The sequence below is a fragment of the Oncorhynchus mykiss genome, chromosome 19 (genome assembly GCF_013265735.2).
Source record: "Oncorhynchus mykiss isolate Arlee chromosome 19, USDA_OmykA_1.1, whole genome shotgun sequence".
NCBI classification, from domain to species: Eukaryota; Metazoa; Chordata; class Actinopteri; order Salmoniformes; family Salmonidae; genus Oncorhynchus; species Oncorhynchus mykiss.
The window spans coordinates 62,275,292-62,294,751 of record NC_048583.1 but is presented as its reverse complement, the minus strand read 5'-3'; the positions used below and the strand labels follow the sequence as shown (position 1 = coordinate 62,294,751).

General features: G+C 44.4%; 1 protein-coding gene across 1 annotated transcript in view; it reads right to left on the bottom strand.

Moving 5' to 3' along the window:
• Nucleotides 1-18,641, bottom strand: part of sos2 (son of sevenless homolog 2 (Drosophila)) — a 103,407-nt gene extending 84,766 nt beyond the window's left edge. Inside the window, exon 1 of the mRNA XM_036955323.1 lies at nt 17,553-18,641. Within this exon, the coding sequence (XP_036811218.1) occupies nt 17,553-17,636 (84 nt within the window). The 5' untranslated portion in view covers nt 17,637-18,641. The remainder of the gene's footprint in view (nt 1-17,552) is intronic.
• Nucleotides 18,642-19,460: the final 819 nt, after the last annotated feature.

Below are 19,460 nucleotides of genomic sequence, written 5' to 3'. Positions count from 1 at the left end.
CCAGTGATGTACTGGGCCATACGCATTACCCTCTCTAGCACCTTGCGGTCGGAGGCCGAGCAATTGCCGTACCAGGCAGTGATGCAACCGGTCAGGATGCTCTCGATGGTGCAGCTGTAGAACCTTCTGAGGATCTCAGGACCCGTGCCAAATCTTTTTAGACTCCTGAGGTGGAATAGGCTTTGTCGTGCCCTCTTCACACCTGTCTTGGTGTGTTTGGACCATTCTAGTTTGTTGTTGATGTGGACACCAAGGAACTTGAAGTTCTCAACCTGCTCCACTACAGCCCCGTCGATGAGAATGGGGACGTGCTCGGTGCTCCTTTTCCTGTAGTCCACAATCATCTCCTTAGTCTTGGGGGAAGCAGACCACCATAGTCCCTGTGCCCAAGTACACAAAGGCAACCTGCCTAAATGACTACAGACCCGTAGCACTCACGTCTGTAGCCATGAAGTTTTGAAAGGCTGGTCATGGTTCACATCAACACCATTATCCCAGAAACCATAGACCCACTCCAATTTTGCATACTGCCCCAACAGATCCACAGGTGACGCAATCTCTATTGCACTCCACACTGCTCTTTCCCAGCTGGACAAAATGAACACCTATGTCAGAATGCTATTCATTGACTACAGCTCAGCGTTCAACACCATGGTGCCCTCAAAGCTCATCTCTAAGCTAAGGACCCTGGGACTAAACACCTCCCTCTGCAACTGGATCCTGGACTTCCTGACGGGCCGTCCCCAGGTGGTGAGGTTAGGCAACAATACATCTGCCACGCTGACCCTCAACACGGGGGGCCCCTCAGGGGTGTGTGCTTAGACCCTCCTGTACTCCCTGTTCAGCCACGACTGCGTGGCCAAGCACGATTCCAACACCATCATTAAGTTTGCTGACGACACAACAGTGGAAGGCCTGATCACCAAAGTCGACGTGACAGACTACAGGGAGGAGGTCAGAGACCTGGCTGTGTGGTGCCAGGACAACAACCTTTCCCTCAACGTGAGCAAGACAGAGGAGCTGTGTGGACTACAGGAAACAGAGGGTCGAGCCACGCCCCCATCCACACCAACGCAAGCACGTTCACATCGACTGGGCTGTCGTGGAGCAGGTCAAGATCTTCAAGTTCCTCGGTGGCCACATCACTAAGAACTATCATGGTCCAACCACACCCCCATTCTCATCGACAGGACTGCAGTGGAGCAGGTTGAGAGCTTCAAGTTCCTCGGTGGCCACATCACTAAGAACTATCATGGTCCACACACATCAACACAGTCGTGAAGAGGGCGCGACAACACCTCCTCACATTCTGGAGGCTGAATAGATTCAGCATGGGCCCTCAGATCCTCAAAAAGTTATACAGCTGCACCACTGAGAGCATCTTGACTGGCTGCATCGCCGCCTGGTATGGCAACTGCTTTGCATTTGACTGCAAGGAGCTAGAGGGCAGTGCGTACGGCCCAGTACATCACTGAGGCTGAGCTCCCTGTCACCCAGGACCTCGATGCCAGGCGGTGTCAGAGAAAGGCCCTAGAAAAAAAATCAAAGACTCCAGCCATAGACTGTATACTCTGCTACCGCACGGCAAGCGGTACCGATGCAACCCCAGCCTGGAACCAACAGGACTCTGAACAGCTTCTACCCACAAGCGGTTAAATCAATAGTTAAATAGTTAACAATAGTTAAATCAATAACTACCCGGAATATCCGCATTGACCCTTTTTGCACATTACATACACTGCCGTTACTGTTTATTATCTATCCAGTCACTTTATCCCTACCTATGTGTGTGTATATATCTACCTTAATTACCTCGTACCCCTGCAGATCGACTCTGTACTGGTGCCCCGTCTATTTAGCCATGTTATTACCTGGTACTTCCTGTATATAGCCATGTTATTACCTGGTACTTCCTGTATATAGCCATGTTATTACCTGGTACTCCCTGTATATAGCCATGTTATTACCTGGTACTTCCTGTATATAGCCATGATATTACCTGGTACTCCCTGTATATAGCCATGATATTACCTGGTACTTCCTGTATATAGCCATGATATTACCTGGCACTTCCTGTATATAGCCATGATATTACCTGGTACTCCCTGTATATAGCCATGTTATTACCTGGTACTTCCTGTATATAACCATGTTATTACCTGGTACTCCCTGTATATAACCATGTTAGTACCTGGTATCCACTATGTATTTATTCCTTGTGTTATTATTTTTCTGTAATGTTTTTCTCTGCATTGTTGGAAAGGACCCATCAGTAAGCATTTCACTGTTAGTCTACACCTGGTTTGTTTATGAAGCGTGTGACAAATAAACATTTGATTTGCTGCTTTCATGCCAACTCCTTGTCACTCATTGTTATATTTGCCTTGACAAATGACATCACTGGAATAGGCAAGTCCACAAACAGATCTGGGACCAGGCTATAGAAGGAGACAACAGATCTGGGACCAGGCTATAAGAGGAGACAACAGATCTGGGACCAGGCTATAGAAGGAGACAACAGATCTGGGACCAGGCTATAGGAGACAACAGATCTGGGACCAGGCTATAAGAGGAGACAACAGATCTGAGACCAGGCTATAGAAGGAGACAACAGATCTGGGACCAGGCTATAAGAGGAGACAACAGATCTTAGACCAGGCTATAGGAGGAGACAACAGATCTGGGACCAGGCTATAAGAGGAGACAACAGATCTGGGACCAGGCTATAGGAGCCAACAGATCTGGGACCAGGCTATAGGAGACAACAGATCTGGGACCAGGCTATAGGAGGAGCCAACAGATCTGGGACCAGGCTATAGAAGGAGACAACAGATCTGGGACCAGGCTACAGAAGGAGACAACAGATCTGGGACCAGGCTATAGAAGGAGACAACAGATCTGAGACCAGGCTATAGAAGGAGACAACAGATCTGAGACCAGGCTATAGAAGGAGACAACAGATCTGAGACCAGGCTATAGAAGGAGACAACAGATCTGAGACCAGGCTACAGAAGGAGACAACAGATCTGGGACCAGGCTATAGAAGGAGACAACAGATCTGAGACCAGGCTACAGAAGGAGACAACAGATCTGAGACCAGGCTACAGAAGGAGACAACAGATCTGGGACCAGGCTATAGAAGGAGACAACAGATCTGAGACCAGGCTACAGAAGGAGACAACAGATCTGAGACCAGGCTACAGAAGGAGACAACAGATCTGGGACCAGGCTATAGAAGGAGACAACAGATCTGAGACCAGGCTACAGAAGGAGACAACAGATCTGAGACCAGGCTACAGAAGGAGACAACAGATCTGGGACCAGGCTATAGAAGGAGACAACAGATCTGAGACCAGGCTAGCAGAGAGGACAGGTCCCCCTAAAACTACTTCCTCTTCCTGCCCAGGCAAGAAAGCCCCTCAGGAGTGAGTCACAGATAGAGAGAGAGGTTTATGGTTTTGACTATCTCTCTCTCTCTCTCTCTCTGACAGGCTGTCTTCCCCTCAGGGCAAGCATGTTGAGGAACGTGTTGAGACAGACAGTGAAACGAATAACACCAAAACGAAACCCACCACCAGCTGCCCTCAGTTTCACTTAGCCGGGTCACTTGTATTTATATATATATTTTTAAGTATTTTTAGCAATGCATTAATAGAAAACGGACCCAGTGGTAAGCATTTCACAGTTAGTCTACAGCTTTTTAAAAAACGTGACAAATACTTTGTTAACGAAATTAGCGTTACATTCAGGTAGTCCCTTCCTCCCGGATTCCAAATGTATTTGTTTTTTGACTCCTTTTCCTACCCCAATTGGTAAAATCTACGGACCCGGGAGAGGCGAAGGTGGAGGGCCATGCGTCCTCTGAAACACGACCCTGCCAAGCCACACTGCTTCTTGACAACACTGCTCGCTTAACCCGGAAAGCCAGTCGCACCAATGTGTCGGAGGAAACACCGTACAGCCTCTGGAGTCAGAGCAGGACCTGGAGCCTTTATTCATGGTCAGATATGGTTTCAGACAGACAGAGAGACACAGACAGAGACAGAGAGAGAGAAAGAGAGACTGACACAGAGAGAGACAGGCAGAGAGAGAGCGAGACTGACACAGAGACAGGCAGAGAGAGAGAGAGAGAGAGAGACAGGCAGAGAGAGAGACAAACAGAGAGAAAGAGAGAGAGAGACAGGCAGAGAGAGAGAGAGAGACTGACACAGAGAGAGAGACTGACACAGAGAGAGAGAAACAGGCAGACAGAGAGAGACAGCCAGACAGAGAGAGACAAACAGCATGGCTGCTTCATATTTACTGCCTGTTTAGAGTGATTGGGCACATTCATCAGGTGGTGTAATCTACAGGACCAGTTGTGACAATGTGATTCCTATAGATCTGTGGCTGAGTGACTGGCTGAGTGACAAACTGACTGGCTGGCTGAGTGACAAACTGACTGGCTGGCTGAGTGACAAACTGACTGGCTGGCTGAGAGACAAAATGACTGGCGGGCTGAGTGACAAACTGACTGGCGGGCTGAGTGACAAACTGACTGGCTGGCTGAGTGACAAACTGACTGGCTGGCTGAGTGACAAACTGACTGGCTGGCTGAGTGACTGGCTGAGTGACAAACTGACTGGCTGGCTGAGTGACAAACTGACTGGCTGGCTGAGAGACAAAATGACTGGCGGGCTGAGTGACAAACTGACTGGCGGGCTGAGTGACAAACTGACTGGCTGGCTGAGTGACAAACTGACTGGCTGGCTGAGTGACAAACTGACTGGCTGGCTGAGTGACTGGCTGAGTGACAAACTGACTGGCTGGCTGAGTGACAAACTGACTGGCTGGCTGAGTGACAAACTGACTGACTGGCTGGCTGAGTGACTGGCGGGCTGAGTGACATACTGACTGGCTGGCTGCGTGACTGGCGGGCTGAGTGACATACTGACTGACTAGCTGAGTGACAAACTGACTGACTGGCTGAGTGACTGGCGGGCTGAGTGACAAACTGACTGGCTGGCTGAGTGACAAACTGACTGGCTGGCTGAGTGACATACTGACTGGCTGGCTGAGTGACAAACTGACTGACTGGCTTCTAGTTGACAGTCTTTAGATGGATGGGGAAAGAAAGGCTGATTGAAGAAGATGAAGGTGCTGGGAGGGATGAAGTCACACATACTGTAACATCTGCAAACAGACAAAGTAGGCTAAGCTTGGGTGAAACAAATATAAGCCTAGGTTTACAAAATAAACCACATCTTTAAGAGAACAAACCACACACAACCATCTCACATCAATGGTTGTTGTTTTTGCATTACAAGAAGTGATTAATGATAAGTGAGAAAGTTACAGATTCACACATTTCATACCCCCACCCCAATACATGCTAACATCTGACCATTACAATAACAGGGAGGGGTTAGCATTTTATATCATACCCCCGAGACATGCTAACCTCTCACCATTACAATAACAGGGATGGTTAGCATTTTATGTCATAACACCAAGACATGCTAACCTCTCACCATTACAATAACAGGGATGGTTAGCATTTTATATCATACCCCCGAGACATGCTAACCTCTCACCATTACAATAACAGGGATGGTTAGCATTTTATGTCATACCACAAAGACATGCTAACCTCTCACCATTACAATAACAGGGGAGGTTAGCATTTTATATCACACCCCCAAGACATGCTAACCTCTCACCATTACAATAACAGGGGAAGTTAGCATTCTATGTCATAACACCAAGACATGCTAACCTCTCACCATTACAATAACACAGGAGGTTAGCATTTTATGTCATAACACCAAGACATGCTAACCTCTCACCATTACAATAACAGGGGAGGTTAGCATTTTATGTCATAACACCAAGACATGCTAACCTCTCACCATTACAATAACACAGGAGGTTAGCATTTTATGTCATAACACCAAGACATGCTAACCTCTCACCATTACAATAACAGGGATGGTTAGCATTTTTTGGATGGTATGATATTTATGACTCTAACTTTCTCACTCGTCAGGATTATCCGTAATCATGGTAGCATCCACATTAATGTAGAAGTGTTTAGAAACATATGTTTTATTTTTCAATAAAAGTGATTCCAACATGACACAATACGTCATTTACCATTCATCTTGATGTGGCCCCAAAATACATCTGAAAATGGTTCCCACTTCACAAGCTTGAAAGTAATCATTGTGTGCTAGTGTAACGGATGTGAAACGGCTAGCTTAGTTAGCGGTGCGCGCTAAATAGCGTTTCAATCAGTGACGTCACTTGCTCAGAGACCTTGAAGTAGTAGTTCCCCTTGCTCTGCAAGGGCCGCGGCTTTTGTGGAGCGATGGGTAACGATGCTTCGAGGGTGACTGTTGATGTGTGCAGAAGGTGCCTGGTTCGCGCCCGGGTATGGGCGAGGGGACGGTTTAAAATTATACTGTTACACTAGGAACATGGGACCAAATACTAAACTTCACTACTTTAATAGACATAAGTGAATTTGTCCCAATACTTTTAGTCCCCTAAAATGGAGGTGATTATGTACAAGAAAGTGCTGTAATTTCTAAAAACAGTTCACCCAATACAGATGAAAATACCCTAAAATGAAAGCTTTAACATCATAGTCATTGTATCATTTTCAAAACCCAAAGAGCCGGAGTACAGAGCCAAAACAACCACAAAATGGGTCACTACTGTCCCAGTACTGTTGGACCTCACTGCAGGGATCTGAATCTGACAGCACGAGATGGACTAGAAGGAAGCATTGGATCGCACTGTGACCACGGTGTTGACGCAACAGTTATATTCAAACATTGTGAGACACAACCACAGCTATCAGAAAGAAAGGATTTGGGGCCTGCGTGTGGTATAACATGCTGATTACCTGCATTATTTCTAATCGGATTAGAACCTATTCTCTAACACAGAGGCCGTCCCATTCTCTAACACAGAGGCCGTCCCATTCTCTAACACAGAGGCCGTCCCATTCTCTAACACAGAGGCCGTCCCATTCTCTAACACAGAGGCCGTCCCATTCTCTAACACAGAGGCCGTCCCATTCTCTAACACAGAGGCCGTCCCATTCTCTAACACAGAGGCCGTCCCATTCTCTAACACAGAGGCCGTCCTATTCTTTAACAGAGGCCGTCCTATTCTTTAACAGAGGCCGTCCTATTCTTTAACAGAGGCCGTCTTATTCTTTAACAGAGGCCGTCCTATTCTTTAACACAGAGGCTGTCCCCCCCTCGTCTGGTCACATCCCCCCCCCCCACCCACCCTCTGGTTCACCTTCCAACAGGACAACGACCCTAAGCACACAGCCGAGACAACGCAGGAGTGGCTTCGGGACAAGTCTCTGAATGTCCTTGAGTGGCCCAGCCAGAGCGCGGACTTGAACCCGATCTAACATCTATGGAGAGACGTGAAAATAGCTGTGCAGCGATGCTCCCCATCCAACCTGACAGAGCTTGAGAAGATCTGCAGAGGAGAATGTGAGAAAATCCACAAATATAAGTGTGCCAAGCTTGTAGCGTCATACCCAAGAAGACTGTAATTGCTGCCAAAAGGTACTGAGTAAAGGGTCTGAATACTTATGTAAAATGGGATTTTTTAAATTTATTTAAATTTGCCAAAATTTAAATTTGTTTTGCTTTGCCATTATGGGGTATTGTGTGTAGATTGATGAGGGGGAAAAAAAACAATTTTAATCAATTTTAGAATAAAGCTGTAACGTTACAACATGTGGATAAAGTGAAGGGTCTGAATACTTCCCTTATTCATGTCCCAAAAATACAGACTATCAGTTTTCATCTGACACCTAATTTAATATGCTCCTATGAACTTCACATGTTGGTGCTCATGGTCCTTTTACATGGAATTACCCAGAAACCCAGCTGGGCTACAAGCCTGTATGGTTTAACAGGTTCAGATGAGCGCCAGAGAGAGGGGGAGGAAGAGAGAGGGGGAGGAAGAGAGAGGGGGAGGAAGAGAGAGGGGGAGGAAGAGAGAGGGGGAGGAAGAGAGAGGGGGAGGAAAAGAGAGGGGGAGGAAAAGAGAGGGGGAGGAAGAGAGAGGGGGAGGAAGAGAGAGGGGGAGGAAGACAGAGGGGGAGGAAAAGAGAGGGGGAGGAAGAGAGAGGGGGAGGAAGAGAGAGGGGGAGGAAGAGAGAGGGGGAGGAAGACAGAGGGGGAGGAAGAGAGAGGGGGAGGAAGAGAGAGGGGGAGGAAAAGAGAGGGGGAGGAAAAGAGAGGGGGAGGAAGACAGAGGGGAGAGAAAAAGAGTGAAAGATGTAAACGGCCACAAAGAGACAGACGACACATGTCCTCTGGCTCAAAATGTTTCCCGCCACGCAGGCTTCTATTACGGGTTTTTGAAAATCAAGTTGTCTATTTAGAGAAGGGGAAACTACACTATGAGACAGCTGCAGAGCAGCTCAGATGTTCTTTAGGATCGGGTACACACTAACATATGAAGATATTAAAGAAATAAGACGGGTTAGCTGACAACATCATGAAAGTGATGTAATCGCTTCGATGGAGCAGAATCTGTGTGTTGCTGTGATTCTGGATGGCCAGAGTCAATGTAGACCATCCAATCATTACCACCATTAAATGAGCTCCAAGTTACATAGGCCTTGCTGTGATTCTGGATGGCCAGAGTCAATGTAGACCATCCAATCATTACCACCATTAAATGAGCTCCAAGTTACATAGGCCTTGCTGTGATTCTGGATGGCCAGAGTCAATGTAGACCATCCAATCATTACCACCATTAAATAAGCTCCAAGTTACATAGGCCTTGCTGTGATTCTGGATGGCCAGACACAATTTAGACCAGGTATTGCCCAACCTTTGACATGAGATCTACTTTCTCCCCATTTGCCAACCAGATGGAGATCTACTTTTTCCCCATTTGCCAACCAGATGGAGATCTACTTTTTCCCCATTTGCCAACCAGATGGAGATCTACCCGTCTCTAAACCAACCATCAAACTGTATGAAAAGCCATCACACCACCGAGTATGGACCTGCTGCTATGATACCTATCTGACACCCAAATATAACATGGACCAATAGCATGTTTTACACAAATAAGTGCAACAAATTTCAGTTCTCAACCGTAGTGTGACTTTTGGCATTTGGGTGGAGGCAAGTCGTTTGTCATAGCCAGGGCTGTAGCAGCTTGTTGCAAGTCTCTCACAACGTGGTCATCAGTCATACTAGATCTGTACTTGGATTTAATTATCTTCATGTGAGGAAATGCAGACTCACAGGAAGTAGGTTGATCAGAAAAAAGGGTTGATAAAATTGAGAGCACATCTTCTTATGTTGGGATACTTTTCCTCCAGCTTCCCAGAACTCTTCTTTCATCTCAGTGGCTGCCCTTGGATTTCAGCCGAACGCCATTTTGAAGGTCGACAATTTCAGTTTCTGCTATAGTTGTGGGCCAACTGAAGAAAAAAAAAAAAAATGGTCTCATTTTTGGAGGCAATGACTTCCACATTTATGCCTGCGCCAAACGGAAAGCACACATAAAAAGTGGCGACGGGCTCAAGTGATGCAACGTCAGTGAAACGACCGTCGAACTCAGATGAGATGCTCTGGACTTGCTCCGTCCGTCAAGCTGTGCTGTATCCCGTGACGTTCAGGGTCTGAATACATGTGTTGAAAGAAGTTACGTTGCAGCTTTCTTGTGAGCAGCAAAAAAAAAGAAAATGTCCTCTCACTGTCAACTGCGTTTATTTGTCAGCAAACTTAACATGTGTAAATAATTGTATGATCATAACAAGATTCAACAACTGAGACATAAATTTAACAAGTTCCACAGACATGTGACTAACAGAAATGGAATAATGTGTCCCTGAACAAAGGGGGGAGGTCAAAATCAAAAGTAACAGTCAGTATCTGGTGTGGCCAACAGCTGCATTAAGTACGGCAGTGCATCTCCTCCTCATGGACTGCACCAGATTTGCCTGTTATTGCTGTGAGATGTTACCCCACTCTTCCACCAAGGCACCTGCAAGTTCTCAAACATTTCTGGAGGGGGAATGGCCCTAGTCCTCACCCTCTGAACAAACAGGTCCCTGACGTGCTCAATGGGATTGAGATCCGGGCTCTTCGCTGGCCATGGCAGAACACTGACATTCCCGTCTTGCAGGTAATCACACACACAGAACGAGCAGTATGGCTGGTGGCATTGTCATGCTGGAGAGTCATGTCAGGATGAGCCTGCAGGAGGGGTACCACATGAGGGAGGAGAATGTCTTCCCTGTAACGCACAGCGTTGAGATTGCCTGCAATGACAACAAGCTCAGTCCGATGATGCTTTGACACACCACCCCAGACCATGACGGACCCTCCACCTCCAAATCGATCCCGCTCCAGAGTACAGGCCTCAGTGTAACGCTCATTCCTTCGACGATAAACACAAATCCGACCATCACCCCTGGTGAGACAAAACTGTGACTCGTCAGTGAAGAGCACTTTTTTCCAGTCCTGCCTAGTCCAGCAATGGTGGGTTTATGCCCACAGGCGACGTTGTTGCCGGTGATGTCTTGTGAGGACCTGCCTTTCAACAGGCCTACAAGCCCTCAGTCCAGCCTCTCTCAGCCTATTGCAGACAGTCTGAGCACTGATGGAGTGATTGTGCGTTCCTGGTGTAACTCGGGGAGCTGTTGTTGCCATCCTGTACCTGTCCCACGGGTGTGATGTTCGGATGTACCGATCCTGTGCAGGTGTTGTTACACGTGGTCTGCCACTACGAGGATGATCAGCTGTCCATCCTGTCTCCCTGTAGCGCTGTCTTAGGCATCTCACAGTACGGACATTGCAGTTTATTGCCCTGGCCACATCTGCAGTCCCCATGCCTCCTTGCAGCATGCCTAAGGCACGTTCACGCAGATGAGTAGGGACCCTGGGCATCTTTCTTTTGGTGTCAGTAGAAAGGCCTCTTTAGTGTCTTAAGTTTCCATAACTGTGACCTTAATTGCCTACCATCTGTAAGCTGTTAGTGTCTTAACGACCGTTCCACAGGTGCGTGTTCATTAATTGCTTATGGTTCATTGAACAAGCATGTGAAACAGTGTTTAAACCCTTTACAATGAAGATCTGTGAAGTGTTTTGGATTTTTACTAATTATCTTTGAAAGTCAGGGTCCTGAAAAAAGGGACGTTTTTTTTTTTGTTGCCGACTTTAGTTTGCATTTAAAAGTGTTCACAGAGCTGATCATGTCGATGACATATTTTCCTTTGCAGCTCTACATTCAGTTCGTTAAGCATGTAAGTTAGGTCAGTGAGAAAAGCTCAACCCAGGAGCCACTGTGTGTCCTCTAGCTGTGCATATTCTGTATGTTTGGAGACCTTGAGAAACTCCTTGATTTCAGACAACAACTCACTGAATCTCCCTAAAATGTTTTTAACCACATCCGTGTGCAGCAGCAGGTCTCTTCTAAGTCAAATCGGAGGGCCTGTTGTCCGGACCTCTGACAGTCTCTATGGGTGTGCCACAGGGATCAATTCTAGGGCCGACTCTCTTTTCTGTATACATCAATGATGTTGCTCTTGCTGCTGGTGATTCTCTGATCCACCTCTACGCAGACGACACCATTCTGTATACTTCTGGCCCCTCCTTGGACACTGTGTTATTAACTAACCTCCAGACGAGCTTCAATGCCATTACAACTCTCCTTCCGTGGCCTCTAACTGCTCTTAAACGCAAGTAAAACTAAATGCATGCTCTTCAATCGATCGCTGCCCGCACCTGCTCGCCCGTCCAGCATCACTACTCTGGACGGCTCTGACTTAGAATACGTGGACAACTATAAATACCTGGGTGTCTGGTTAGACTGTAAACTCTTCTTCCAGACTCACATTAAGCATCTCCAATCCAAAACTAAATCTAGAATCGGCTTCATGTATAGCAACAAAGCATCCTTCACTCATGCTGCCAAACATACCCTCGTAAAACTGACCATCCTACCAATCCTCGACTTCGGTGATGTCATCTATAAAATAGCCTCCAACACTCTACTCAATAATTTGGATGCAGTCTATCACAGTGCCATCTGTTTTGTCACCAAAGCCCCAATCACAACCCACCATTGCGACCTGTACGCTCTCGTTGGTTGGCCCTCGCTTCATACTCGTCGCCAAACCCACTGGCTACAGGTTATCTACAAGTCTCTGCTAGGTAAAGCCCCACCTTATCTCAGCTCACTGGTCACCATAGCAGCACCCACTCGTAGCACGCGCTCCAGTAGGTATATCTCACTGGTCACCTCCAAAGCCAATTCCTCCTTTGGTCGTCTTTCCTTCCAGTTCTCTGCTGCCCATGACTGGAACAAATTGCAAAAATCTCTGAAGCTGGAGACTCACATCTCCCTCACTAGCTTTAAGCACCAGCTGTCAGAGCAGCTTACAGATCACAGCACCTGTATACATAGCCTATCTGTAAACAGCCCATCTATCTACCTCATCCCCATACTGGTATTTATTTATTTATTTTGCTCCTTTGCACCCCAGTATCTCTACCTGCACATTAATCTTCTGCACATCTACCATTCCAGTGTTTAATTGCTATATTGTAATTACTTCGCCACCATGGCCTATTTATTGCCTTAACTCCCTTATCTTACCTCATTTGCACTCACTGTATATAGACTTTTTGTTTTCTTTTGTTCTACTGTATTATTGACTGTATGTTTGTTTTACTCCCATGTGTAACTCTGTGTTGTTGTATGTGTCGAATTGCTACGCTTTATCTTGGCCAGGTCGCAATAGTAAATGAGAACTTGTTCTCAACTAGCCTACCTGGTTAAATAAAGGTGTTCTCAACTAGCCTACCTGGTTAAATAAAGGTGTTCTCAACTAGCCCACCTGGTTAAATAAAGGTGTTCTCAACTAGCCTACCTGGTTAAATAAAGGTGAAATATAAAATAAATAAATAAATAACAATAAGTGAGCATGGAATAGCCTCCGCTGGCTTCTTGATCGACTAGAACACACAATCTTCATCGCAACATCCATCCCCTCTTTCATGTTTAACATCTTCCCCGCACAAAGCTCTCTGATGAATTAGACTAAAACACAGCACAAAGCTCTCTGATGAATTAGACTAAAACACAGCACAAAGCTCTCTGATGAATTAGGCAGCGATGACTAAGTAAGTCCGGGGAAGAATCATCTCGTTTTGCACAATGCAACGAACCCACTAACGCGACCTACCACAGCGGACGCCCCATCGGTAGTCATGGAAACAAGCTACCAAAAAAACAGTTGGTGTTTGTTAGCAAACTCCATAAAAGCTTGAAAAATATCTTCGCCTCTTTTGCATGTCCTTTCAGTGGAAAAAAAATGGCAAGTCGTTTCTCCTTTGTACTCATGTTGTCAAATAGCATTCTGATGAAAACGCATAACTGTGCCACATCTACCGTATCTGTGGACTCGTCAAACTGAACAGTTGCCGTTGTCAATATCCTTCTTCAGTTGATCCTCGAGGTCCTCCGCTATTCCCTCACATCTTCTTGTCGCCGTATTTCTGGACAACTGAATGTCATTGATGGCAGCCATAATTTCAATCTTATTCTTAAAAATCAACCAAAAAGCGAGTCTGCAGCCTCAATAAATGCTTCCTTGATCATCTCCCCATCTTTGAACAACTTTTTATGCTTAGCAAGAACGCGACTCACACAACAAGATGCTATAGTTGCCGCCTTCCCTTTTGGTCACAGGTCTTGTGAAAATTGACTGCTGCGCTGCCCGTAGATTTTTTTTTTAGTTCTTGTACATTTCTTCTTCGTAATTCAGTCTTTGCTGGAAAATCTCTTTCCTGGGTTGTGTGTGTGTGTGTTTGGTTTTAAAATGTTGTTCTGTTAGGTTTCTTTGGGATAGCGTTGCTATTATGGCAGGTGAGGTGAGGCACACATTTTGAGTTTGACATGACAAAAAAATATATCTCCCCCCCCCATTCCTTGAGGAAATTATTAATATATATATATATATATATATATATATATATATATATATATATATATATATATATATATATATATATATATATTGTATCATTCCCTTCACTACTGCTGCTGTCGACCACACAATGTTAGCTAGCTAGCTACCTGTCTGGCATCACCGTGACCTCGACTTGGAGTTGGCGGGTGGCATCTGACCCCATAGGTCAATAAGTGGGCAGGGACTGGTCATATTTTATGTAAATCACGTGACTTTTCAGACATTGCTGTGAATGTCGAACGTTAAAACAGAAAGAGATTATATTATTATATATGATTTGTGTGGCTGAATTTTAGTAGATGTATAATCATCTCACGATCAACTGGCAAGCACTCTGCGATCGACCAGTAGATCAAGACCGACTGGTTGGCACTCCTAATGTAGACCATCCAAGCATTACCCCATTAATGAGCTCCGAGTTACTTAGGCCTTGTTGTAATTCTGGATGGCCAGATACAATGTAGACTAGGGCTTGGCGGTATACCATATTTTATGATTTACCGGTATTGATGCAACTTAGCAAGTTGCCCTAAATCTTGTGAGACGCTAAATATTAGCCACTAATGCTAATAGATCGCTAATAAATGTACTGAGTCAGAGCAAACGTAGCTAGCTAATACAAGCCTGATAATACCAGTGACGGTGTAGACCTAAATCAGCATGTTGTTCTTGCAACATCTTCTAAATCAAAGAGGAATATGCAAAGCAAGACTATGTTAGCTACACGAAGAAGCTAAGAGAAAACATGCAATGTAGCCAAAGCTTATAGGGCTCCCAAGGAAACGCTTATCAACACTTTAGTTCCTACCCTGTCACAATAACGCCTCCCTGGCATTTTAATTCATTGTCATCTTAAACAACACTGTATTCAAAGTGCCCAGGATCATATTCTAACTATAGAATTAGAATAGTCATTCTATTTCCATGATTACAACAGTTTTGCTCTAAATCGCAAGTCAAATCGTAATTGCAACATTTGGTTAAAAATAATTCCTAGCTTATATTCCCATATCGTGCAGCCCGACATATAAGTGTGGAAATTATCTCAACTGAGCAGTGGTGTAAAATACTTAAGTAAAAATACTTTCAAGTACTACTGTAGTTTTTTTGGGGGTGTATTTGTACTTTACTATTGATATTTTAACTTCTACTTCACTACATTCCTAAAGAAAATACTGTACTTTTTACTCCGTACATTTATCCTGACACCTAAAAGTACTCATTACATTTTTGAATGCTTAGCAGGACAGGAAAATGGTCCAATTCACACACTTATCAAGAGAACATCCCTGGTCATCTACTGCCTCTGATCTGGTGGACTCACTAATCAGAAAGGCTGTGTTTGTAAATGATGTCTGAGTGTTGGAGTGTGCCCCTGGCTATCTGTAAATGATGTCTGAGTGTTGGAGTGTGCCCCTGGCTATCTGTAAATGATGTCTGAGAGTTGGGAGTGTGCCCCTGGCTATCTGTAAATTATGTCTGAGTGTTGGAGTGTGCCCCTGGCTATCTGTAAATGATGTCTGAGTGTTGGAGTGTGCCCCTGGCTATCTGTAAATTATCTCTGAGTGTTGGGAGTGTACCCCTGGCTATCCATACATTAAAAAATAAAATAACAAGAAAATTGTGCCATCCGGTTTGCTTAATATAAGGAATTTGAAATTATTTATACTTTTACTTTAGATACTTAAGTACATTTTATCAATTACATTTACTGTTGATACTTAAGTATATTTAAAACCAAATACTTTTACTCAAGTAGTATTTTACTGGGTGACTTTCACTTTTACTTGAGGAAAAGTATAGATACCATTAGCAGAAAGTTACTCAAGTATGACAATTGGGTACTTTTTCCACCACTTGCAAATACCGAAATGATAAAAGTGCTAAAAATTTGTTTTGGTTGAAGTTGAACAGTATAAACCAATCAGAATGGAGAAAGACTCATTGAAATCACTTAGAATGTATGTGTTGCCATCCTAGGGATCACTCACTACTCAAAGCAAATGTACAACTTTTATTAATGAAAAACTAAAAATACTGGCATATACCAACCATCATACCGTCCAAAGTATATATTTTTAGATACAGCGATATAATATTTTGACCATATCGCCCAGCCCTAATGTAGACCAAGCATCACCCCATTAACGAGCTGCAAGTTTATTAGGCCTTGTGATTCTGGCCAGACGGCTACCAACAACAGCGAGAAGCTGCCGCGTGGGGAATCTTAGGGGGCTCGTTTCAGCTAGTTTTATCTCGTTCTTGACACCATGTCTTGTTGAGGTGCTTTGACTGATGCCACGTCTATGCTAATATGGCAACAAAAAAAATAATGCTAGCTTGCTAACCAACAATTGTAACGATGTATTTGAGACAACACACGTGCCCATTGTGCATATATGTATTTATGTTTTCAATAAAACATTGGAGACTAAATATTTTTTCATGTCAATCTTAGCCACGTGTCAAACTCCATTCCACGGAGGGCCTAGTGTCTGAGGGTTCTCTCTCCTCCTTTGTGCTTGGTTGATCAATTGAGGTCACTAATTAGTAAGTAACTCCCCTCACCTGGTTGTCTAGGTGTTAATTGAAAAGAAAAAAAACAACAACACAGACACTAGGCCCTCCATTGAATGAGTTTGACACCCCTGATCGAAGAAAACCCTGTCTGTTGTGCACGTGTCAGTTTTGTTACAAAACAACCAACCCATCGATACTGAGCGTTTGGCTGTTGTCTTATTGAATTGGGATAGGCAAGGATGGGGTGCATTTGAGCTAGGCTAAACCTCAAAGTGCATCAGCTCCTTTTGCTTGCTCTCTACAGTGAACCTGGCTGGCTGCTACTGTAAGAAATGTGGATGCAAAAAAAACAATCTTGACTGAAGCACCGCTGCAAGAAGATGCCCTTATTAGAACCAATTATTCCTATTCACATTAAATGATGGAAACTGTTGTGTCAATCAAAATGTTTAGGAGGGCTGTGCTGCTCAGTGGCTTGTCATCTCGAAACTTCCTTAAAAAAAAAACACACACGTTTTGAAACCGGTGACTTGAGAAACAGGACACTAAACATGTACTCATGTTGCTTTTGCCTAGTAAATAGCAGGCTAATTCATATTGCGATAAGCTGAGGGATAGACGGTTTCTGGCAAATGCAGCATTACAAGGTAGTTAATGATTAAGAGCCATCCCACTCATTTCAGTTCGGGCTCTGATCTCAAATAAGGTTATTGGATAACGTCACTCTTGTTTCACTTTTACATGTAGGCCCTGCATCTGTATTGAAAACAAGGAAGGACCATCAGATTCTGCCTACATACAACATGTAGACATTTGACGCTCTGATTCAGAGCCAAGTTGCATATTTTTTTGTTGTTGGCCTATGTTAACGCCGTATAATTTACAGTGGGCAACACGTGTATACAATTATAATGAAATAACAAACAGTTGCTACAGACATGTCAGTAACTATTGCTTCCATCAACTCACCACGTCAAAAAAAATAATATATATATAAATGCTTTCATATTGTTGATAAATTTACCTTTCGCAACGCTTGGACGAAGAGGCCTCGCCATTTGTGACTGTTCTCGTCACTTGAAAAGTCGTATATTTGTTGCGGCTGCATGGCTCCTTACTGTTGCCGTGATCCGGACTGTCAGCATCGGCCCCGGCTTGTCCTGGTGCGGGTCGGTCAGTCCAGGCACGGTGGAAAAGGCAGCTTGAGCTAACTAAGAGATATATATATAAAACACTAGCTAAACCGTACACTAAATCGAGCAAAGTTTGGAAATGCTAACTAGAAAGAAAAAAAAAACATGTCTTACTGTTAGCGAGCTAATTGAAGTGCAAAGCACATATATAAACTAGTTAGCGATAACCTGAGATTCAAATTGGACAAAGTGCTAAGCTAGGCTAGGCTAAGCTAGGCTAGCAACTCGTTAGCGGTCTCATTTACTAGCTAGTTGATATGTTAGCTCGCCTAGTGCGCTAGCTAATTAGTTAGCCAACTCGGGCTTTCCTTTCAAGCGTTTCTAGCTAACTAGATAAACCAATGATTAGCTAGTTAGCTAACTGGCAAACTCTATTGCTATTTTAGATAGTTAGCCTGGTAGATAAAAACAAAAAAAAAACATATAGCCAGCTAGTTAGCCATTTCAATTAAATGTCACGACTGAACGTATAATGTTACTTACTGCCTACTGTAACTTAGGCTTAGCGCTATTACCTAGCTAGCTAGCTAGAGAGAAGACATCTGTATGCAAAGGCTGTCTATCATGGCCTTGGTGCACTGTGAGTTAGCTATGTTGTGGCATCAAGACTATTCATTCATATTCCAAAAGGAGTAAACTTTCTCCTGTGTTTACTTCGACAATCATCCCCATCATATCTTCCGCATCGGGTTAAATCGCGCACTTCAATAACAATCCCATTTAGAATAAGTCAGAGGCATGTTTATCCAGTGTCCAGTGGCACAAGAAGCGCTTTGTTGATGTGTTGTTTTTTGTTGTTGTTATCGTTGGAGATGTTTCGTCCCTCAACTCTTAACTCAACGTCGGTGCCCGAATCTCGGCCAGTTCACTTTGCGTCCTGCGTAGACAGGCAGTGAGTTTGCGTAAACACAGAGTGCGTGGAGGGGAAAACCCACTTTGGTCCAGGGATAGAGTGTGTGTGGGGGGGGGGACCACAAGTTTATGTACCTCACTTTATTTATACTTTAACCAAATAAGTATACCTTGTTAGTTTATCATTATTGCTTATGACATTAAAAGACAGCCTCAGATTGTTTTTGCATGATTTCAATTGGATCCACCTTTTGAAATGAAGTAACTCAGAAACCGAAAATAACATTATTTAATTTTAATTTTAAATCATACTTCATGGGAACATATTTAACATATGACTATGTTTGAACAGTAGTGGCTGTTATAAAATAGGCTTACATGATTTCACTGTGAGTCAGCTTCCACCATTGTGCAGTTCGTTTACTGTACTGTAAGATCCTGCCCCCACGTGGACATCAAAGGACCGTGCTCACACATTCAGGGGAATGACGAGAGACATAATATCCACTCGGTGTACAAAACCATTAGGAACACCTTCCTAATATTGAGTTGCACCCACTTTTCCCCTCAGGACATCCTCAGTTCGTCAGGGACATGGACTTCAAGGGAGTCTGAAAGCATTCCACAGGGAATGTCCCACTGCTGTGCTTTATTCTTGGCCAGGTCGCAGTTGTAAATGAGAACTTGTTCACAACTAGCCTACCTGGTTAAACAAAGGTGTTCTCAACTAGCCTACCTGGTTAAATAAAGGTGAACTTTGAACAAATAAACTCCCAACGCATCCCACAGTTGTCAAGTTTGTTGGATGAGTGGATGTCCTTTGGGTTCCATTTCTGCAATACAGTTGAGAAAGGGACAAGGGAGTCTGTTGTACAGGGAAAGGGGGG